This window comes from Heliangelus exortis, chromosome 1, assembly GCF_036169615.1.
Source record: "Heliangelus exortis chromosome 1, bHelExo1.hap1, whole genome shotgun sequence".
NCBI lineage: Eukaryota > Metazoa > Chordata > Aves > Apodiformes > Trochilidae > Heliangelus > Heliangelus exortis.
The window spans coordinates 160643890-160669194 of NC_092422.1; the positions used below are offsets into that span (position 1 = coordinate 160643890).

The 25305-nt window shown below is 33.9% G+C and overlaps 1 protein-coding gene across 6 annotated transcripts in view; it reads left to right on the forward strand.

The window, feature by feature from the left end:
- CCDC91 (coiled-coil domain containing 91) overlaps positions 1–25305 on the forward strand; it is a 107728-nt gene that overhangs the window by 49048 nt on the left and 33375 nt on the right. For all 6 annotated transcript variants that reach the window (XM_071733396.1, XM_071733395.1, XM_071733398.1 and 3 more), the window contains exons 7-11: positions 620–697; positions 9521–9628; positions 22806–22898; positions 23110–23178; positions 24841–25017. In XM_071733396.1, coding sequence (XP_071589497.1) covers positions 620–697; positions 9521–9628; positions 22806–22898; positions 23110–23178; positions 24841–25017 — 525 coding nt within the window. The remainder of the gene's footprint in view (positions 1–619; positions 698–9520; positions 9629–22805; positions 22899–23109; positions 23179–24840; positions 25018–25305) is intronic.

Consider the following 25305-nt stretch of genomic DNA (forward strand, 5'->3'; position numbering starts at 1 on the left):
AGAATCTAATAAGGTGTTCACATTGCAGATTTTTAAGTCAAAAATATTAGAATGTTCTTGTTTGTGTTGTTTTTACATAATGCTGTGAAGAAAATAAAAAGTAAACAGTAGAGCTTTATTTGAAAAACTTATTCAAGATGTCTTATTCAAGAACACCTTCCTCAAGACCTTAAGAATGAAAAAGTATTAAAAAAAAAGAAGCTAGGTAATGAGTAGGAGAAGGTATACTCTTCTGAAGAAGCTAAATCTGATAATAGTCCTTTTCAACATTTTGATTAATATAGGCAGTAGATGACACTTAATAAGAGAGAGATTTGGAAGTTCTGCCATCCACAGCTATACCAAGAAAATGGAAAAATCATAGTAACAAAGAAAATTTTTAAAATCTGGAGAACTATTTAGAATTCTCTGGAGACTAGTAAAGTAAAATGAAGAAATAAACAAAAAAGTTTACAACAAGGACTAACTTCAGTTGAGCTTATATATAATTTCTGAAGAACCAAGCTATGTGTATTTCTTTGTAAAATATACCAAAAATAAGAAAATTATTGATCTTTCCATTGAAAACTTCTATGTCAGATGCCTGTGTTGTATATCATCTTCCCATGTTTTTTTACAGGAAAAACATAAACAGGAGTTAGAAGACATGAGAAAAGCTGGACATGAAGCCTTGAGTATTATTGTTGAAGAATTCAAGGTAAATGAGTTGCCAAGATAACACAATTGCCAAGTAATACTATTGTAATAGTATATAGGAAGTATGCAATACAGACAATTATCTTTAGTACTTCTTGTTCTGGTTGCTCAATGTTTTTTGACCTGAAATTTTGCACTTTTCTCACTCTGCACTTTGGGAAATTTAGGTAAAGTAGGTTAGTCATTTTCAATTATGAAACTTAAAACCAGAACAAAATAAAAATGCTCAGTCTATTGTGGTAAACTTCAGGTTTGATTATTTAGAATGTGTCTGAATTCTGGACATCCTCGGTCTCATCAAACTGCACTTTCAGGAAAGCAGCCTCACAGAGCAATTCAGCAGGCTTTTATCTTCACATCACTAAGAGAAGACATTAAAGATAAAATAAGACTGAATCTCTAATTCTTTCCTCATGTTCCTAGTCCCTCTTAGCTGGTAAAATGAAATAACAGGGTGTTACCATGGAGGATAAATATGTGTCTTTTGTGTTGTTACTGAAACTTTCTAGTACAGTATGCACAGTGGAGAAAAATTGAATCCGATCAGGACAAAGTGTAAGCAAAGCTAAAATTTCTAATTGGATTTGATGAGGTAAAGAAGATCTGATAGGGAAAAAGTCCTTGTAATGTGGAAGTGGAAAAGAAGGCTGTGACCTGGTAGGCAGCTGTGAGCTGGGAACATAAATCTCACAATGAAGGGGAAGTTCAGATTTTAACTACTCAGATAAAATCATTCCATGACCAAGGAATGATCTGAAATGGAGGGCAAGAAGGCCCAGCCACAGAAAGATTCAAGCTTGCTGGAAACAGGAATGCCAAAAACAGCAGGATTCCATGTTAGGGAGTGAGGTTTCCCTTGGTAATGAGGTAAGAAACAGCAAAGCCTTGTCTTGTAGGAATCCATCCTGGAATGTGAGTGCTCGGGTACCACTTTTGGTAAATACAGCTGAAGGTGAGGGATGAACTGACCGTGGCTATGGTGCTCCATGCAGGTGCTCACATTATCAGTGCTGCATCAAGTGTATAGAAGGAATTGTCTCATTTTGCATCTTTCCAGACTCCTTGTAGAGTTCCTTATGGAGGAAGGAGGACTGGCCAATTCATTGTTCATTAAATTTTTTCATGTTTAAGCACAAACATGTTTAGTGTGCCTCAAGGAGTATGGTAAAAATTCCCCAACATTAGTTAGGGTTGCCATTGTGAGGTAGAAAGGATAGGGTTGAATCAGGGTCTTGTGAGTCAGGTGACAAGGTGAGAGCTTATAACCTGTTTATCAAGAAGCCTGGAGTAGTCTATTAGGGAGGGTAGAGAGGTTTCTTTGTTTTCTTCAAATACCCCAAATTTACTTGCAATGGATGTTTCTTTCTGGTGGTGTTAGGATCTGCAGTTCCAGGAGAGCTATCTGTGCCAGATTGCAAGTCCATTGCAAAATTTGGGATCTTAATGTTAGCAAAACTTTTTTTTTTTTTTTTTTATTAGATTCTATAGGGCTTGTAGACTCCATTCCTCACATGTCAGATAGGCCTACCAAGTTCCAAGTCTGAGAGCACCACTCTGTAGGACCCTCTGCTTGGTGGCACCATGTCACAGACTGCAGAAAAGAACAGAGTAATTCTAGTCATCCTACATATTTGTAACGACTCATAATAAAAAAACCCACTTAATAATTTTGATGATACCAGTTAGCAGTGTTCTAGCTAACGTTTAAATCAGACTATTCTCGGAAAGATATCTGTCTCCATCAATACAATTTACACTGATTTAATCTAAAGGGAACCTATCCAAGAAAACTTTTCAAAAAAAGTTTGTGTTTGTGAGAAAAGTTAAGCATGGTCACTGTTGATGTCCCATTTCTCCATGCCTCCGTCATTTTTTTCTGGAGGAGAATTACAGCATTTCTTTTCCCTTACTTCATTAGGAACTACATCCAACAGCAGAAGATCTTAAACATGAATTTTCTTTGGACTGTCCCACTTTGGATGGGCCACTGAACACGTTGCATACCAGCATTTTTCATTTGTTTTGTGCTAAATGTGTACAAAATAGCTGGCTGTTTCTGTGTGAACTTATATTTTGGAAAAAACAATGAGCTGTTGGTAGTAACTGTGCTTGGCTTTCTGCTTTTTATTTCTGAAAATATAAACAACTTTTGAAATGCAACAATATTACATTGTTGAAGTTCTGTATGTTTTCTGTGATTTTGCACCATTTTAATGCCCTTGTGGGAGATGAAGGGCAGTTATGCATGGATAGTATTGTCCCTTTTAAGGAATAATTTCTTCATGTATAGCTGAGAAAGGGATATACCTATGTACCATATTCAATTTTGAAAACTATTTTATCAGTCAACAGTAGCTGGGAAGATCTAATACGCCATCTGGAAAAGAAGGTTTATGTTTAGCAGTTTCTATGACTTGGAACAAAAGAATAGGGATTTAATTGAATAATGTCAATCTAAGCAGTAATATTATTCAGCATATTATTTCTCAGACTGTTCATATTCAAGTTATATAAAGACATTCTTTAATACCAGGGAACCAAGGCATGAATATACTTGACACAAGTCTTTCTGTTGCCTCATGTGGTTAGGTGCCATATTTTGGTCAATGAGATCACAGTAGTCTGAGAAGAAATAACATCAGATATGGCAGCCTCCAAGTAAAATACTGCAACCAACCTTTTCTGCAAACATGCAGCAGGTTATTCTTCAGGATGGGAAGAAAAAAAAGCTTGTTAGGTTTAAAAAAAATCTAAATTTATTTGGTAGCGTGTTCATAGCTTAAGTAAGATTTTAGTAACCCTTTACTATGTATTTAAATAAAAATAAAGGAATAACAGTGAATCATCAGAGAATTCATTGAAGGCAAAAAATGTTCTGTAGTTCTGTTTGAGAAAATAATCTCATGGATTCTTTTAAAATATTAATTCATGAATAATATTTCAATATGGTGCAGCGTTAAATGTTTGCTTTTTTTTTTTTTCTTAAGTGAATGAGTTAACTGTGGTAACTAGTTTTGTAATTATAAAAGTAATGTTTTCTATTTTGTCGACTTTTAAATAGCTAAAATTTTAGTAATTTATTATATTTATCAGATGTATTAACAGTTAGTAGTCAGATTACCAAATATGGAGCCCTACATACATCAGTTGTTAAAGAACATAAAATGAATCTAATTAGTCCTGGTAAAGTACAGAATTGTGGTATTTTTTGACTCTCTTAATACACTTATGATTAGCCATGCTTGATTTTGTGTTGAAAGATGTCTCTTTTAGGATTTAAGACTGTGTTACACTAATATGTCTCATTTATATGCAGAAGAGATACTATTTGCAGTAGATTTTGTAAATGCTATATAACCCACAAATTACCTTGAGTGTGGAAATTCACCTAAGCAATTTTACTGGATTGTTTAAGAGACATAGGAAGGGAAATCTTTCTTACAGTTTAATAGAGTCCTGATCTGCTTCCCTTGGGTTTTATTAAAACAAACTTATGCTGATTATTCCAATAAAGTGCTTACTCATGGCCTGAATTAGGTTCCGTAGCAGTCATGACTGTTGGAATTTTGACTAATCCTCTCTGATAGCAGCCAATTTTACTTTTGTAGTGCCACCCCAAACAGAGTTATACCATGAGTGACTGTAATGTCCACCACTGGTAGCCTAAGGATAGCTATGTAAGAGTTTGCTCCAGAAAATAATCTGCAGAATCCTTCAAGCTCAAAATCTTCTAAATTAGGTCTTGAAACTCTGACATGCATAATGGAAAAAAGTTGACTACTTGTCTTTTCTAGACTCCTGGTATAGGTAAGTCTGCCTGTTGTTATATCAGTGAAAGTGCCTTTCTTTTCACTTACAAAGGAAGAGTTGCCATTTCTTCACTTCTTTCTACAAGGTTGCCAAATTAGTAACCAAAAGTTCACTTTTTTATTCTTTTTTTTTTTTTTTTACATTTAGAACTAATTATTGCTCCTCGCAGACTTGCTGCAGCAGACTTTTTGTTGTTATTGTACCTTTCTATGCTTTAAAATAGGTTATACTTTCTGATAATCACTATCTTGTATTTGGGGGACTTATATGTCATAAAAGGGACAATATTACTCCAGATAATCAATCATGCATGAGTACATTTTCCGCAGACAGACCAGGCACTCAAGTTCAAGACCAACCCTCTCAATTCCTACCCTTGTTGTGACTGATCCTTTTTAATATGGCAACAGTGTCGAAAATGGAGCTTACACTAGAAGTCAAATATTGAATAAACTAATTTTAAGCACCTGAATATACCAAAGCCCTTACAACCACTGCAGTTGCCTTTGGGATAATAGTTTGCCAAATGTGCTGGGAAGGCCATTAACAGACACCACACTTTGTAGTGCAAACCCTCAAAAACCTTGACCCTTGTTATTTATCTTACATTCTTATCTTCCTTTCAACAAATAAGCCATCTACAACACAGTCACAAAATTTGTATTAAAAATGTGGGTAAACAATTAAAAAATTAACTTGGTGGTCTGTGTAGGCGAAGTTTCCCTTTTTTAATGTTTACCTAATTTTGTTTAATTTCTGTCTTTCATGTCATTATTTTTTTAAACTTTTATCCCTGATAACAACTAACTACAGTAAAGAAAAGTAAATGTAGATCTTGGAAATGATGCTTGTAGGATCATGTAACTTTTTAAGATATTTACCACAAGCAACATAAGGCTTTTTCCTCTGCTTGTTTTATCAAGCTTTTGTTCTCAAACTGTCGTAGTTCTGTAAATAGACAAGTTAAGATTTTTAATCTGTTTTGTTTCTATTTCTCAACATATGAAATAACCTCTGATGTAAGCTTCAAAGAATATGAGGTTACAGGCAGGTGTATTTATTTGATGACACTTTTTGACTTAGATTATTTTATGCTTTTATTAGTCTTCTAAAAGACAGCTTGTATAAATCAGATGGGTGTTTCCTTTTATAGAAATTAACTTCAAACTATAAAAAGTCCTTTCCATCCCCTTCTGCCATGAGAGTTTTATCTGTCATTTTTCAGTGTGAGGCAGTTGGATATTTTCAGCTTCCCATAATTTAAAAACAGATAGATTTAAACAGTATGGTATATGTGGGGCCATCAGCTTGTCTTTAAAAAAATATTTGTGTCGATAACAGACTTCTGAATCGAATTTCTGAATTGAAAGGTTAACTTCTAATGAGTAGAGGAAAATATAAAAGATTTCAATACAAAAGTTAACAGTCAGGGTATCTTTTTTTTAGGGAGAGTTTATTCCTAGCAGGGAGGGACAACTCTTGAAATGTGACCAGATCTCAGTTCTTTAAAACACTCAGAAAGGCCTGACACATGAATAAAAGGATAATTTTTAAAAATTGTTGAAAGGGTTTGTACTTCACTTCCAATTTCTGTACCTGTCCATTTGTAAGCTGCAATAGAATTCAAGTGGATCTTGAGGAAAATACTGGTTTTGTCGTGAAGAGCTGACAAGGAGAGACTCCTTGTCATTTTTACAGTGTACAACACTGTACTCGCGTTGTACTCATGTACAACACTGCTACTGTGAAAATATCTTTACATTTTCCTGTTACCTTACTTGAAAAGATTTCCTGAGCTATTAAAAGGAGGCCACTTCAGGTATGACAGCTTTTATTATGTCACTGTCCACAATTTTATGAAGGAACAGCCTACCAGGATAGTTGTTTTAATTCATTAAGGAAGAAAGTGGTTTTTAAGGAGTGATAAGTAGTTGCCCAGGACAGCAATAAGTCAGAAGGCTTTTAGTGTCCTTGTACTGAAGGAGGTGTGTAACTTAGAAGTGTTAGAGATCACAATCACAAATATTATATGATATTTATCATCAAATAGCTAAATCCCTGATTTAGTTTACCAGTTAGTTACTAAATTAGGGTTTTTTTAAACTAGTTAATGAATTAATTATCATGAAATTTGGAAAAGCTTTGGTTGAATAGCATGCACTTCTGCTGTATTTCCCCTATCAAGAAACCTTAAATGATGGTAGCCGTCAGACAAAGAAGAAAATGATCTAATTTTTTTAACTATGTTTTTCTTTTTAATTTTTTTTTTCCTTTTTTACAGTCCTGGAAAGACATTGTTTTATTACATCTTTATGTTTGTATTAATTTTTTATAGTCATCTGGAGCTAGAGAGACATAGGATATATTCAGTGAACATAGTAGTGTCCTAAGCAAAAAGTGCATGTTAGATTAGAATTAAAGGAAATTTTCAGATTTGGCTTTTATTTTTATTTTAAAAATGTTCATATTTCTGACAATGTGTTAAATGTGATGTGATTTCAATGATAAGTGAAGATTAATGAAGGTCTTAATTTGAAGGTTAAGATACATTTGTCAAGTTGTGCTAATTCTCTATGATGCTTTTCTGTTCATACTTAGAAGAGTAGATTTTCTGTTTTTTAAAAGTGCCTCATCTGACAGTACTGGCAATTCTGATTAGTCCTGAATATGAAAAATTTCTCATGAGAATAAAATCATTCTACACCTTAAAATAAGTTGTAGCTCAGCATTCTGTTTTGATTGTAAGCGTATCTTAAAACCATAAGGTTCTGAGAATCTCAGGATTCCACTTGAAAGGGGAAATCTTGCTTTTATAATGAGTTATTTTTATTTAAGGGTGTTAAGTGACACACCTCATATTCTTTCAAGTGACTTGAAAAGATTTGGGCATTGGCATTAATAATTTATTATGTATTTTAAAGCCTGGTCTCTATTTTATCCGCCTGTTCAACTGGCTGATCTTCTGCATCTCTCCATAGAAAATAAAGTTTTTTATCTGGAGAATTTTTAGAACAGAGAAGCTATCTATGAAGTAGTGTGCCACGTAGGGGGATTTTTCTGTCTGTCTCCTTACTCAGCCAACCAGTAGAACAGTCAAATACAGGAACAATTCCGTGGTACTATTTAAATTATACTAGTAGATTATGTGATAGGATAGGAAGGCATTTTTTTCTGAATTTGGATTTTTATGTATTTTCTAAAGAAATCAGTAATAAATTTTAAAAATCGACAATCTCTACAAGCCATTCAATAAATAATAATAATTTCCTTGAAAACTGAAAGTCCTTTATATCACTTAATAGGAATTTAACAATCATCAGTTAAGTTTTTGTAGTGAAGTGCATAAAGTGACTCAACCCTTGGCATGAGGAAGAAGCTATCTGAGAAACAACATTACGACTTAATGACCTTTCTGTTACTGTTTTCCCTAATATTAGAATTTTTTTTTTTTTTTTTTTCCCCTTTTGTGCCTGTTGTACGAAACAATTCTTGTCACAATAGTTTGGGAAAAAAGTCCCAATACCCTGAAGTACAGACTTGATTTTTGCCACTGGTATCTGGTAATTCTAGTTTATACACAGCAGAATGTAGCATATAAAGTTTCATGCACAGGTTGTACTTGTATGAGTTAAGTTTTTGTTATTGCCTGAATTTATGGCAATAGAAGAACTAAGTTTAGTTAGAAATAGGTTGGCTTTTATGAAAGTAAACTTATGGCTAACTAAATCCCCTGCAAACATCAGTAAACGTATTCTTACATTATTATTAAAGTATAAGTGAAGCACTATTTTTTATCTTTTAAATCTTTCTGAACCTGTGCTGAAAACTACTACCATTCTATAGCGTAAGCAAAGGACACTGATTTTGGCATAGCTGGGTAATTAGTGGGGAAAAAAAGGTAATTCAAAAATTGTCAGAAGTTTTTTTGTGTGTGTCTGTGTGTTTGGTTTTTGAAAATCGTTCTTAATGTGTGTGTTATGTTCCATGAAATAAAGATTGCTTGAAAGATGGGATTTTTTCTTTGTCTGCATTTGGGCCAAAGGTCTGTTTTCTATAAAACTTATGTCTGCTTTAGCTTACACAGTAATTTCAACTACTTTACTATATTGATTACTAGTTAAAAATAGTATGCTTCGTTGTGTATAAATAGCCCAAAGAAAGTGAAATAATTATTTTATAATATTATAATTTATATGATATTTTATTATAATTTAATAATTATTTTATAATATTAGGGAAAATGTTTATGCTAAACATTTAAATGTTAAAATAAATCCTGTGTAAAAATGGCATAATTATTTAAGGAAACACGAGTGTAATTCCTCAAATGGCAATTTGGTTTTTCATGTGTCTTAAATTTTTTCATTTCTTTTTATTTCTCTGGCATTTTTGTGTTCAAATTTTGGAAATTCTACAGAATTGAGTCAAGTGCATGTGAATGCACACGTGTGCGTGCACATTCATCCTTTTGGTACTTTGACTTTCACTGCTTCACATTTGAGTGTGAACTTACCGGGTGTGTGTGTGTGAGTGTGTGCACATTCTTTTATGTTTTAAATTACTCAGAATTTCCATCTGCTTTTACTTGATTTGTGGTTGTGAAGATCATGCTTGGCCCATGGGATCTTACACTGTGCCGAGAGGATGTGGAGTTTTGTCAGCCAGGGAAATATGTCTGGCTTTTTTTTTTCTTTTTTTCCAGCAGCTTTCATATGCTTATCTTCTTGTGTGGTCCCACTAAACTGAGTATATTTAACAGAAATACTCTCCCTGTCTATCTTCTCTGTGCTGCTCTCTTTTAAGCAGACCATGTATAAGAAATCTGAGATCAAAAAAAACCTAAGTCCTGTCTGAAAACAAAGTAGCATTACATAGAAAGGTACTTTAAAAGTTGCATATTCCAAATGTCTAGCAGCATTCCATGTTCTGATTTTACACAAGTATTAGTAGATCTGCCATTACCAATAAAGATCACAGTTAAATCTTGAATATTGTGTATTTTCTTTTTTTGCAGGCACTGCTACAGTCTACAGTTGAACATCAAGAAGCAGCTATTGAAAAACAGTATATACAAGCAATTGAAAAACATTCTCACAAGTGTGAAGAACTTCTTAATGCTCAGGTATTCATGGACACATACAAAAATCTTTGTGATTTTTCTTTGAGTTTCAGCTCTTCTCTACTTGAAAGAATGTTAATATACATGACCACCAATGAAAATAATCTACCTTTCACCTTGTGGCCTCAGCATAATAGTAAACACAAGTATTTGAAAATGCAGAATAAATAATGACTCTTCATCTGTTGGGATCAAGGGTGTTTTAAACCCACCTAGAACATATTCAAGAAGAGTGTAGCACTGAGAAAAAATCTCAGAGCAACTTAATACTTATTCTTTTAACAGCTGCTGTTTTTTGTAATCCTGGAGAAAACGTGTAATATTTTTAAATTTACATAGTTAAATGTAGAATTTTATTGTATGCGTTTTGCACAAATTTTTCGTCCAGATTTTTTGATGCTTCTGAGATGGTAAACACAAATACCTGTTGTCCAAGCCTTTTAATTTCACAGGAATCCTACATGAAAAATAGCTACGAGAAATTACATAACATTCAGAAATACATGTACTTAAGTGGCTTGTATGGGCTTATTTAACATGGATTTGAAATCACATCGATTACTGATGAGTATCTGAACAGTATAAACCTGATTTCTTAGTAAAGATACTGTGTTTTCATGGTATCTTCACTAACAGCTCTTGAATCAAAATAAATAAATAAAATAAAATTAAATAAATCTAATTTGCAAATAGCATCCTGAAGTTGTTTACATTGCAACTAACAGTATTAACAGCTACCTTTTAAGTACTGTTAGCAACAATTCTACAAAAATGCAAAGGATAATTGTTTATTTAGTTTTTGGAGTATACTGGACCAGAATACATTAAAAGGCATCTTTGATCATTACATGTGAGATTTTGCAACATACTGGCTCACTATAGGTAACATGATAATCATCTACAGAGAGGACCACCAGCCCATCAACACAAATTGTCTTCAGTTCTACACCTTATTTCAGGTCTGTCTTTTTTCAGCTCTCTTTTCCACTCTACTCTTTGACTAGATCTAACTCCATAACTCTGCAGTTCAGAACCTTGCTAAAATTGCAGAAATGTTTCCAAAGTAAAATTCTGAGACATATTCTGTTGTGACCATTCTGACAGATGCCTCCCCCACTGATCCTAAAGAAAGCAAGCTGGTCTATTTTCTAGTTTAGTTTTAGCTGCTGTTTAATTCAATATACTGCCTGACAGACTGAACTGCCTCTTAGTGAAGTCTCCCTCAGTTTTAATCATTATCACTATTTATTGCTTTTGGAAAAAACACTTGAGAGATGAGCTGACTGTGTCAGTTACTGTTCAGTTTCTGCCCACAGATGCCAGGTATTTCTACACCTACCCTCTTCTTAGCTTATTAGTGTCACTTGTCTTGAATATCCAGTCACAGATGTCCCCAAGGCTGGAGTTTATGGGTCTTCTTCCCCCTTTCCTGGAATGTGTTGAAAGGAGAAATTCCCTCAAAGAAATTGATGCTCACTGGAATGGATGCTTCCTGGAAAACAAACTAGGATTGCTGGTATTTTTTTCAAGAAAATATATTCTCATATTAACATTTAAAAAAAGCAAACCAGGCATTCTCTTGCCATATTCAGGGGCACAAGGGTCATGGGTTCCTTCACCAATTAACAGGGCAAGAACTCTTCTCCTTTTTGCCAGGAATCAGTCATGTCCTGTAGTGAGTATTTAGGAAAGCAATGCATGACAGTTGTAGGTTTCTAGCATTTGAGGATATCAGAGAAAACATCAGTGCAAGACCATGTGTGTATTACAGGCTGGAAAATCATGAGTTTCATCCTTACCTTTTATTGCCTCCTGAAAATCAGCACCAGCTTTGATCTTGTGGTTTAACTTATGTGCTATATGAAAGCACATGCTGAAAAACTTCATCAATGAATTTTTGAATAGAATTTTTAATACTCATCAAACAAAGGCACATAGAACAGTAAGTTAAAAGTGCTTCAATACAGCCAGGTATTGATCATGTGAGATGCCACATGGGATAGAGCAGTATGAGTATCTTGTGAAGTATGCATTTTAAGAAGAAAACAACTGAAAAATACCCAAACAAAACCCAAAACCAATAGATTACTTCAAGATTTAGAACATAGTTCTGCCCTTTTTAGTAAGTGTTAGCAATCGTTTCTGATAAATGAGTAATGGGAAAGATATACAGGCCATGCATACTTTGATTTTTAATGAAAACGAGCAGCATTTTAAAATAATCTTAAATTCATATATTTCATACTTAAGAAATATGGCTTAATGACTGAGACTTTGCAGATGAGCAATTGCCTTGGCTGGATGGAGCTAGCAGAGGCACATATCACTGCAAATATTCTGCTGTCTTGTACTTCACTATGTGGATTAGAGTGTGTTTCAGCTTTCCCTGTCTTCCAATATTTGAATAGATGTAATCTGTTCAAACGTCAAAGTGGGTTTTTCTCCTAAGCACAGAGAACACACAGAGACTGTAACTGTAAAAGCATGGACAATAAAATGCACCATAGAAAGAGTAAATTAGCATCTATTAAGTATCTGTTGTGTATCAAAGTATTTACTGTGTAGGCCTTCCATATTCTAAGGAGTTTTGTCATTGAGGTTGCTGGACTGTAAGCTTGATAATATAAGGATGACCTGTTTTCACTGCAATTTCTAAAAATTATGATGTGTCAGAAGTTTTGCATTTTAAAAATGGACTATGCTGAAGTTGATTTTTATATTCCTTTTAAAACAGGAACCCCTGTATTAAAATAAAACCTGCAGGAAATCAGTTCTCATTTATGAGAAATATTTTTTCCTTTATTTATTTATCCTACATTTTTTCTTTCCTTACCTTTATGGTCTCCTTCTTTACTGTCTCCTAAATAGTGTGAGATGGGCATTCTTGGATGGGGAAGGATTAAAGTATATATGAATTGAGGCTCAGATCACATATTTCCATCTGTAAATTATGACTCTGGATTCTGGCTTGTATTAACAATATTCCTCTTTTCTGCTCTGTGTCTTTCTGATGAAAAAGTATCAATCAAAGAGATACAGCTGGATATTCTGTGTATTGTTTTGTGCTCAGCTGTAGCTAAAGGGGATATTCTACTGTGGTCCTTAATTTTCTTTAGTCAGAAGATTTTCCGTTTTGATTCATGTAAAAGAAGAATAAAGAAGAACAGTCCTTAATTCTGTAGTTTGCTTGCAGGCATTTTCCTTTCTTGGGCTGGACTTTGACTCAGTGAAGCCTTCAGGCTGTGCCTTAACAGGAGGAGGCCTTGGGGAGGCCTTAACTGTCCTGCAGTTTTCATTTTTGTAGAGTATGTTATGATGAATTTTTCCCATTATTGAAGCAGACAAAGGAGCTGCTACTATTGCTGAGCCAGAACATTATGGAAAGTATCACACAAGCAGGGCATACTTAGTCTTCCTCTGCACTTTTACATGTTTGTATATTTTGTGATGGGTTTATGTGAAACTATGAAACCAGTCTTTGCAAATGCAACAACAGTTAAGATAAGTAGGGTTAGCCCTATATTCTTAACTCTTTTCTCTCTGACCATGATGTTGCCTTTTGTTTGCATGAGTTCAGAATTTGTTGGATGGCATATGAAATTTTGTGCCCTTTTTTTTTTGAGGCACGCTCAGAAAAATACTGGTTTACTTTGCTTTGAAAACAATTTGCTGAAACGGCAGAATAGAATTTCCATTTGCTAAAATTCAGGGGATTTTTAATATTGCGATGCTTCCAGGAGCAGCTTGCGGATGAGCAGAAAGGTGGTGTGGCAATAGTAATGAGCTGCTGGGAAGTGATAGGTACCTTGCCTTCTCCAGTGTTTGGATGTGTTTTGCATAATCTTTTGTGAAGAGTGCCAGTATGTCCCCCAATAGTTCCTAAAATATGAAATGTAGAAAGTGCTTGTCTTGTATAGCAAGTGATTGTTTGTATGCCAGAGAAAATGTTTATTTCAGTCAGCAGCTTAGTTTCCACAGTATAGAAGTAGAATTTTCTATTATTTCAAATCTTGTTTTGATATGTATTCATATCTACTCATAATGTACAGCATGTTTATATAATAATGCTTATTTTATGAACTTTTTATTTTCCTCTCATGTAAACGAAAGAGGTTCTGTATATTTCCTAACCAATGGCAAAATCTATTCATGTCTGATCTAAAAAGAGCGTATGCAAATCAAATTATTAGAGAATTTTGAGTGTTTGCATTTTTAGGAGATACTAGCAAATCTCTTCAGTGAGAGTATTGTGAGTACTTAAATAATCCTGAAGATTTGCAGACTGAAAATACTAAGAATACAATGGACAGACAAAACTTTTTTTTTCATTCATTTCAACTGTGAAAGATTTGGAAATTCTTGATGGTATTTATCATGTCCCCTTCTGTAAGCATTTCCTCTCAGTTTTCAGAAATGTTGGTGTTTGCTGCTTTGGGAATTTTTTTTTCATTCCCTCAAAAATGAAGTACTTCCCATCATTCATTCCCATTATGTTTTCATCTAACCCACTTTGCACCTAACTTCTCATCCTTAAACATAGTTCATCAAAGTAAGTCTTTTCAGGTCTGCTGTTCTTCTGCCAAAAGTGAATTTAGACTTTCTCAGAACTCCTTTGTTCTCTGGTAGTTCCTGATTATGTAAAGGGGAAAAAAACCTCTTTATTAGAATCCCGTTGCCAGTTTGAGTACTTTATTCCTAACTTTATAATAACTTTGTGGTTTCTGCATATGGAGAGAGAATTAGAATGAAAAATCAAGAATTGCCTACTCCTGTGCTGAGAAGGTTTTAGGGTTTTTGGTGGGTTGGGTTTTCCTTAAATCCTGAAAAAGTTTAATTTATCTTTGCTGGGTGTTTTGCTTTTTTTTTTTTTTTTTTTTTTCATTTATTGGATTTGTGTCCAGTATTGCTTAGTATTTACTCCCAAAGTAAAAGTTACATAGCTGAGATCCAAAAAGGCATATTTATTTTCTGACAAAATGTAAATCCCTACCAGCATCTTCCAACATCATTTGAATCTGTCCACTATCACAAATTGCTTAGAGGATGATTTTGCAGTCTCTTAGCACTGTTAATTCAGTTAGGACAGCTGCAGAGTCTCAATCAGAAGTCTTATTTGGAAATTACATTTGCTTCCTTAGATTTGTCAATTTCCACTTGGAAGTAGCTCTTTAGTTTGATTTTTGCCTTCTGCCTTTTGATTATATATTAAGTTTCCTTAAAACCTTCCTTCCTCCGAATTTATATTATCAACTCTTGTCAATACTGATCCACTAAGTAATACAGTATGTTTTTTCTCCACAGTTATTTTTCTGTCAGCTGTCGTTGAAATTTTTTCCTCCCTTTTGCTATATTCCATTACTGAAACTTTTACTGTTTATATGGCTTATAATTTAGAATTTAATTTGCTTTGATTTTTTCCTGACAGGTGGAGAAATTCTGTGAGAATTCAGTCTGTGAAATGAATTAGATCACAAAAACAGAAAGCCTAATGAATACTTTTTTTTTTCATATTTTCACTAAACTTCCTTATCTCTATCTTGAAGCCATCAAGTTTGTGAGGTTTTTTAGTAGTCTCTATTACTATGTACACTCTCTGAGAAAAGTATTTTCATTATTAGATGACTTTCTATAGCTTCTTACTTTATAAGCAGTGAGGCACATCTGCAGTAAAATTTCAGATTTTAGAATTTGGCATATTATCATTATTCTTCTGAGTGGAACCCTGAGGAGTATATCCTTAATGATTTTATTACTGCTATTTTAATATTTCTTTATATTTTCATTGTTTTAACTTTTCTGGTTTAATAATTTTCTGCTGATTCCTGAGATTTCTCTTATAAAACATTTGCTGCTTTGCTAGCCACTAGGACCTCAAACTGGCAAAAAGATACAGTTCAACCATGAAGTAATAAGTTATAATTTGAGGAAGTGGAAATATGTAACAGATGTTGGAATTCTTCAGACAGATTTTCCACGTTGCGGTGCCAAACGTTCAGATGCCACAGATAGTGAGAACAGGGTAGGAAAACAGGACTACCAGATCTTGTCATTTGACTTGGGCATAGCTTAGCAGTGGTGAACAAAAGGTGAAGTATAAAAGATGTTAAATATAGGCAGCCTTTCTGCAGGAACAGAAAGCTATATTGAGTGATTTAATTGGCTTAATTTGCCCTTTTCCTCAGGATATTTTGAATAGGATGTAGAAATGGACATATTTTGATAACATTACAAAATCATGGTTCTATAACTGCGTATTTTTGTTAGGTCATCTCCCTCTCACATACAGATAATGTTTCCTATGACCGGTATTTTTTTTCCTACTGATGATTTCTTCCTGAGAGACACGAATAAAAGTAAAACTTTGTCGGCTAGGATGGTTTCTTGTTAAAACAGGTTAAAAAAAAAATTGAATTTGTGATTCCTTAAATAGCTTAGTACAATGGTATATTATTCCTGTTGATGAATGAAGTACTGAACCATTTCCAGAATGTTTCTGGGGGTATTTTTTTCCCAAATCTCAAGAGAGAGGAATTGTTCTATGTCTATATGTAATGAAGGTAGAAAATAATAAATTATATTGGAGATGAGATATAAAGTCATAGTATGCTGGTGGTTTTTTCTGCTAAACTACTAAGTACAATGCCGTTTCATTAGATTAAAAAATTTACTAGATTTTTGTTTCAAGAAAAATTGGTCATTCCCTGCAGATTAATTACACATGCATACGTTGTAATATAATGTTTTTCAGAATCATGCTATTCAATGAAGGTTCCAAGTGTGATTTCTTTAGTGATTGAGAATTCTTTCCTTAGATGAAAGATCTATGAAAGTGTAAATTATCATTATTTTCTTGCAGCAATACTAGAAGTAACACAGGCTTTTTTTTCCTATGTATTATGAGAATATTTATGTTTACTTTGGTTATTCTGATTATTATCTGACTACTTGTACATAACTACATACAGCTAACAAAATTAATTTCTCCATACTGAATTTTGTGATCTGTGTGTGATGATTTACTCAATATTGTGAAGGTACTAATCTGCAGAAATAAAATATGGACTCCTAATAGTTAGAGCAAAAGAATTGCATCCTCATTTGTGGATGAAATCCTGCACTCATTTCCTTTTGAATGCAACAGAGCAGGGCCCAGGAAGAAACATTTAATAAATAACTTAATAGAGTGTTTTAGCTGAAAAATAGCTCATATCCTGCATTATTTCATTCACTCCAGGAATTATAATATATGCTATGTATTCCTTCAAAAGATGCTTACCTGACAGAAAAATGAGGAAGTGCTGGAATATGTCCAGAGAAGGGCCATGGGGATGATAGATGAGGCTGGAGCACCTCTCCTATGGAGACAGACTGAGAGAGTTGGGGTTATTCAGTCTGGAGAGGAGAAGGCTCCAAGGAGACCTTATTGTAGCCTTCAAGTATCTGAAGGGGGCTACATGAAAGCTGGGGAGGGACTTTTTAGGATGTCAGGTAGTGATAGGACTGGGGGAATGGATTCAAACTAGAGGAGGATAGATTTAGATTGGAAGTTAGGAAGAAGTTCTTCACCAAGAAGGTGGTGAGACACCAGAACAGGTTGCCCAGAGAGGTGGTGGAAACCCCATCCCTGGTGTCCCTGCCCGTGGCATTGAGTCTGGAACTAGATGATCTTATAGGTCCCTTCCAACCCTGAAAATTCTATGATTCTATAAAAATGTCATGATTCCTCAGAAATAAATTTAATCTATAAAAATAACAAAAAAGACTGACTAGTTGCTATTGTGATTAAATCTGTTTACAATGTCTTCTGTGACTCACATTCCAGGAAAAAAAGAAAGATTTTTTTGATTTCTTTTTTACAGGAATCAAGAAAAACCACAGGATCTCTGTATTTATATTTGAATCTAGATCAAACGATTTTCATTTGGAACCATAGCCTAGAGAACTTCTCGCAGGGAGGAAAACATTATAACCTATTTTTGAATGCCTTTTGTTTTAAGCTGATTTTCAGAAGACTCTTCTTCACCCCCTCTTGATGCTTTCCAGAGAGTAGGGTAGAAATATGAGTATTTCTCTCTATTTCAGAACACTGCTTTTCTTAAAAGATGGAGTTTTTTCTTTTCCTGGAAAACAATTTCTTGTGTCTCATTAGGCCATGATATTCCACTAAAATTTGGTCTTCAGAATTTTTTTCACATCAGAATTTTGCACTCTTAACCCTATACTCTGTAAGGAATTAAAGGAAGCTAAGTATAGCAAAAAGCTAAGTATGACAGAAAGGGTGCTAGGTAAGGGTGCTGAGTTATATAAATCAATTTAAGCAAAGTGATGCATTCAAGACCTATACTATTTGTTGTTCCTAAGCTAAGCATTTTTACGTCTGGGTGAGTTATCTGTGGATTGACTCTTACTGACTGTGCCTTAGAGATAACATGCACAATGTGCAGGCTGCTTACACTGGCTGAAACCTTTTTTGTTGCACTAAAGTGGAATTTTCACTGAGATTTAGCCTGGCCTCATCTACCATATTTCCAGTTCATGACTCTTTTTCCCTTTTTTTAAAAAGAAGAAAATAACATAAGATTATCTGTAGCCATAGTTTTTCATTGGTTTCCATTTTTGCACTTAATTCCATAGTGTCAGGAAGGTATATTTGTTCAATAACAGCTACATAATTGCATTCAGTGCTCCTCTTCTCTGTTTTTTGGATCGTTGATTATTAAAGGAAAAACCTCACTTCAGCTTTCAATTAGAATCTTCATGGACACTGTCTTATAGACTACACAAGTTAAATCCTTTTTTTTCCAGACATCAGGCTCCATAAGTGGGTGTTCATCCTAACTTCCGTGGGAAAACCAAAATAGACTTGATTATGTTTCACAGGACTGTTAGGTGTGATGAACTCATTAGCCTATGGAGAGGAGGCTGAAAAGCTCTTGAAGGCTTTTATTAGATTTACTTGTTGAAGCATGGGCAATATCCTCTTGACAGGTACAGTAACCAGCAGGCCTCCAACTTGGATGTCAATCTAAGCCCTAGGAGAAAGTGGCCTCTACAGTTCTAGGAAATCAAAATTCTGTGTATAGGGAGCTCAGAGTGGTGCCTTTTATCTCACTGTTCTTCCTTTATACAGTTAATGTCTTACAGAGACACATCTGTTGTTCTTACCTGTGCAAAATGGAAATGCTGAATAAGATGCATTCAACTTGTGTCTTTCCTATAGCTTTTATTCCTGTTTAGAAGGGGAGGGGATTATGAATAATTTTGCTTATCTATAGGTTTATCTCAGCATTTATGATCTTTAATTCAGCAGTGGTCTGTATTATTAAGAGATCTTAGCTATAGCTGAACAAAAATCTACAAGCCAAGTAAGTGAACCTAAAACATCCTGTTATTTCCTGTTAGCAAAAAAAAAAAAAAAATACAATGGTTCTTGAAAGCTCTCAAATGTTTAAGTGTTGAAATCAGTAACTTTTAATGTTTTTAACCTTCCACTCCCTTTATGAACTTAATCTGAAAGATCAATTGAAGGAGCACAAACTGTATATAAGTTTATCATGACCACGTAGTACCAGGTCCCAAAGTCATTCTGCATACATCTAGAAAAATCAGTGTATCTAAGTCTTTATATAACTTCTACCCATAAGGTTTATGGATTATTTTTAGATCTGAAGTACAAAGCTAGTTGCAGTAATGTAAAGACTAGTTCCAGAGAGGATACGAAAGCTTGCTGTGCAGGGCCGTTTAAACTAATAGCTTGGAAATTTTTTTTTATACGTTCATTAACCATTTAGTTTGCATTACTGCTTTCTTTCATAGTGTCAGAATGCTGTCATTATACAGAAATAATTAAAATTTCCTTGATCTCTCTCAGAAGAGGGAGTGCACAGAAACCTTTACTATCCATTTGCTATCCAACATTTTCAGCTGAGGTGTTAGGCATAACATGATGGTGGGATGGTGCATTCTTTTCTATAAAATAGATTAATAATACCATTGAGCTTGCTTTACAATGCTTCAATAAGCACAGCTTTCAAGGAGATTCCGTGGTTCCATATGAGGGCTAGAACTACTATGTGGCACACTACTTTATTAAAAATAAAAGCTCTTGATAAGTAATTTATTGATTACATGCAAAATGGAAGCTTTAATCCTTTTTGTTATATCTAAGAGTATGCAATATGGGCTTTCTACACTCAAGACCTGTTTTAAGGAGAAGCAGTTCATGTAATATTTTATTTAGCTTTGTGTCTTTCCAGTTGTTTCTTTGCATGTCATATAGGTAATTCAATAGCTTAAGGTACATTTCTCTCTGAGAAAGAAAACAATTCGGCCAAATAGAAATTCTGAAGCCAAATAAACAGTACTCCAAGGTATTTCTCTAAGACTCATCCAAGAGAATTTTCTTTCCTGTGTTGTATGGACAGCTGTTGCAACATTTGTGATGATGTATGAATTCTTCAAAGTTCAGATATGAAGGTTATCATTTATGGAAGGATTAATCCACATGAATAAACATTTACATTATAATAGGAAAGGAGATGCCAAGGCTTACAATCTTGAAATTATACACTTTACATTTCCATGAAAAGTGAGGATACTATGTAATGTAAAAGAAGATGCAATGAAATATGCCAGAAGTCATTAGCTCTTATTTTGAAAGCATTCTAAATGTGCTTACAAATTGTTCTCTCTAGTAGCCTGAGAAATTGGAACTATTGTGTTTTTATAAACAGATAGAATTCTGAATACTGTTCTCACTGACTTTCCGTGAATTACCTAAAACTCAATATGTATTACCATATAGATTTCCTAATCTACCAAATAGCTTTTTTAAAACTGCCAAGGAAATAGAAGTTCCTATGATAAATTAGTGATCATGCAACAAATGCCAGTCACAGCAACCTTCATTTTAGTGGCAGTTGTTCACTCTCTAGGCAAAATTTTTTGTTAAAGTGGCAAGCAAAGGCTGTATATTTCCCCTTCTGCTTACAGAGGAGGAAAAATACTCATTTTTTTATTGCTATCTGTATTTCCATTTGTTTAGAATGTTGTATCTCCATGGAGTTATGTCCAGGTGTTATTATACTTCATTATTACCGTAATAACCAACTGGATTAACGTTTTGATGTTCTGTACAAAGAGTAGATCTCTGGATGTAGTCATTCACTCTTCTTCGCAGAGAAGGAGGTGCATTTGTACTTAGAGAAGTATTAAAGATCAGAACTTTTTAGGTTTCCATATAATGAAAAGTTGGTCCTGATAGCTGTATTTTTCAGGATTCTAGGTCCACCATGCGTTTATGAAAAATAAACTTGTGCAGTGACATTGGGGTCATGGGGAAGTCTGTAGTCATAGAAGTATTACATCTGCATGGAAAAGAGGCATTAGTTGTCTCCCCCATGTATACATGTTCTGTACTGGTTTTATGCAAATGTCTGTGTTGTTTCTGAACTTACAGGATGGGCTTGAATGTTGTCTCGTACATATACTTAAAATAAACTTTCTGAACCTGACCTGAAATTTAAAGGCTGAAAATTGTAGTCCCATTGAGAATTTTTATAAAATATATCTGGTAGCTTCTGTTGTAGTTGTTTTAAAGACAAAGGTGATTTTTCTCTAACAATCTCTCCTTCGAAAATCCCTTGCTGATTCCTGAGTGAAGCAGATAAGTTTCAGTCTTTCAGTTAACATTAGTAAACTTTGATTAGTGGCATATGTCTGAGATTTTTATATGTTTATCTTCTATTGTGTCATTCAAATGAAGGTGAAATTATGGATCTGTAGTCTGTCCAGTCAATCAAGTGAAGAGACATGGAGGTCATTTAAGTATCAAAATTCCTTTTATTGTTTCATCTTAGAGTTATGGGGAAAAAATCATTTCTGTAATTGCCCTGACAGTTAAAAGTAATGTCTGAAAATACTGGGTCCACAAAAAAGTTAGTTTCATGTCATTAAGTATAGCTATGATGTGAATTTCACCACTCCTTCCACAGGTGTTTTCCATTAGAATATGTCTGCTCCATCCTGACCTATTTTAAGTAAATTCACAAGGAAATGCTCTTTACATGTTTATCCTGGAAGGGCAGATAGGTGTTTTATTTTATAAAGCAGTCTAGAAGCTTTCTATTCTGTTCTTCAAATAAAAAAAATATTTTTCAGAACATAGTAATGCAGTTTGGTAATGTAGTTCTAGCTGCCATTAGAGACACTTATAATTGAAACATAATAAAATGCATGTAACAGAAATTACTGCTTCTCAGAAATGCTGGTGAAAGGGGTATTTGCCTGCATAAGCGTTAATGTAATAATTTTATGTCTGTTACATACATTTTTATTAATATAAAACTCTACTGTAATGCTTTACTTTTGCTGATCTTGTAAATATTATGATGAATTGATACTATACTTTAAGGTTATAATATATAATCTCTTAAAACACCTTGTCAGAAAATGTACTGATTTTCTAGCAATTATCTCATGACAAATACCTGACATCAATAATTTCCAGTAATACATTTTATTTTTTAAAAAATCAGCTTAGTTCTTACAGACAAAGCCCACATCTTTGAAATGCTTAACTTGGTATAGTGAAAAACAGATAAATGGGTTATGATTAAGGACATTGTCAGATTGTACAACTACATATAGACTACTTGGTGACTTTATTTCAGTCTTCTTTTTTTCCCTGAAAAAATGTTTTGGCTTACAAGAAAACTAGAAAAAAAAAGCAGTCTCTTTTGCTGTCATTTCCTGGCTTTCAAAGTTCATGGTATCAAAAATTATTAAAAAAAAATACATTTTCGTTGTGTCCTTTGTACTTATTAGTAAAAGGTAGTACAAGCTAATTTAAATTCTGCAGCTCTTTAAATGAAGTGTTAAAAGTGTGGTATTATTTAGACCATTTTTTAATACATTTTGTAAATGTTTCTTTTATATAGTGCTATTTTTTTTTCAAATTCTTTTTTAACACTCTTCAGACTGACAGAAAATATTCATCAGGAAGCTAAACATTTCCTATTGTTGTAATGCTTTTTTTCTGTCATGAAATCAATTAAAGAAGTGCTCTATATGTCGTTTAACTGAATCTGCATTTTAAATAAACCCGAGTGTCTTGCATGAGTTCTCTTTGGTTTACTGGCAGAATGTGGCTCCGGTAACATGAATGGTTTTTTCCCAATAGCATCAGCGACTTCTTGACATTTTGGAAGCAGAGAAACAAGTGTTATCAGAAAAGGTAGAAGAAGCTTTGATGCAGCAGTCACAAAAACACAAGGTATTGCTTTTAGGAAAAAGAAAAAAAAAAAAAAAAAGGGGGGGGGTGGGGGGTGTCTGATCTGCCCTATGGATTTCATTGGGAGAGAGGGAATGATCCTGTCACAATCATTGACAGGAAGACAGAGCTTTCTCTAGCACTGTGACTTTCTGAAATTATTTTACCACTCCTCTATTGTGTATTGCAGTTTATCTTTTCATAATATTTACAGGAAGTACTTGAAAAATGTTTGGATGAAGAAAGACAAAGAAGTAAGGAGGCTTTGGCAGCTGCTGCAAAGGTATCTCTTTTTAAGTAGCAGACATGCAATGTGAATTCCATGTGTAATGTTAGAAATGCCAAGTTCAGCAACTCACTCATTTCTTTCATAAGTAAATTTATGTATCTCTGTGTCTTCTGTGTGTTTAAAAGAAGCAAACTCTATAAATCATAAGCATATCTGCTCTATCCTATACCTTAATAGAGATAGTCTATGTAGTATCTATCTCAGATGGCCTCAGAATTGGTGGTACTGGTTTCAAGGTCTTTCATTTAACAACGTCAGTGCGTGTTGATTTGAAAAGCTGGGTAGCAGGGTTATCTGATGATCTTAAGAAGATAATTAGCAATGTGTTTTATTTAACTTTTGTTAAATATGGTCATCTTCAATGAGTAAACAGCTGTTTAATGAATAGTATTAAACTTTGGATGATCTAACGAGTTTTTAATTATTTTATTTAAGTTGATGTTTGACTAAAGTGAGTGTTCACTTTTAAAATTAAGATTTCTTCAGTCTATTTCATTATTAAGTGGGCTAGGACAGTAGTTTTGTTAATATTAAGCTATCTTTAATTTCGAATACTGATTCAAACTCAGTAGAAAATTTCAGTTGCATGTAATGATCTGGGAAAACTACTGATACATGTAACAGCACAGCTGGGTAGGCTATATTCTAATTTCACGTATGCCTTCATATGTAGTATATGCACAATAACTGAGCACCTTTCTGAATATCATTCAGTAGATCTGGTCTTCAGTAAGAAACTGTTACATAGTTGATACATAGGGAATATGTGTTTATAACAAAACATCTTAATATGACATTTTTAGAAGTCCCAGTGAATTGCAAGGAAAAGCTTTATTTATAAGTGGAGGTATTTGAGGAACCCAGTATTTTTTTCCATTTATAACTTCATTTGACTAATTCCATAATCAACAACAAAAGGCAGTGGAATAACCTGTGAGCTTAATAAAAATGAGGGGGGTGTGAGTCTGTTTAGTCAGCCAGTTTGTTTCTTTTGACCTTTGGCCTTCATTATCTAGTTGTAGGTATTATACAAGTATTGTCTTGCTGAAAAATATATTTGCATGGCTCAGTATGTGTAGAGCTGTCCTGTTAAATACAGTGTATGCCTTCTGATGATTTCATGTAGTGGCTGAATATAAATATTTAAAAAAAAATAAATAGGTGGAACAGCCTTTTTTTGTGCAATGCATAGTTGAGGAGCTTTGAGAGGGAATGTATTGGCTACTTTGTCACAGAAAGCGCTCAGGCTATTTGGGATTTCAGATGCTTGCAGATAAGCAGGAATATCTCATCTATGAGCACATTAAGCAGAGTTAGGAGGCACATGATGTACCTATTCTTAAATTGCTTCTACTACATGGTTTTTTTTGTTGGCATTAAACAAACTAGTTAATAAATATTGTGCTTTCAATAATGGAAATTTAAGATCCTTGCTTGGAACTGTCTGTAATTGCGGAGTCATCATTCTGTGGCAGTACCTACTTGATAGCACCTTAAGATAAATCTTAAGTGCAAATTTCAAAAGTGATGATATTCATATCCCATAAATTTTCAGTTCGCATATCTCGTTAGAAATATTAATATTATATATATATATGATTTAGGCACAAATTTGGGGTGTTTTTATCATTTATCTGTGCTTGATTTGTTTCAAAGGCTGAAAAAGAAGTAGTACAGGAAGCTGTTCTGAAAGCCGTTGAGGAGGAGAGAAGAAATATGGAGAAGATTCATGCAGAAGAAAGAAAAATGTGGGAAGCAGAATGTGACAAACATAAAGAGAGGATTGCCCAGGCTGTTTGGGAAGCCATGCAAGAGCAAAGAAAATATAATCAGGTTAATATATTTTACCCTTCCATGGATCTCCTTTCTGTATTTCATTTTTCTTTTGAATGGCATTTATGCTGTATACAGTTTCAGTGACTTTTTCTCTTCTATAGCTATGAAAAAGAAAAGATGTTTCTTACTATTCTGGAATTCCATTATTTCTCTTAGTAAAAAAATCATTTTCTAAGACAAAAAAATGGAATAGATACAAAAAAAAGGAGACGCCTATAAAAACTGGAAACTAAGTCATTAATAAACAGGAAATGTTTCCAGAGGTACTTTCTTAGAGAGATGGTT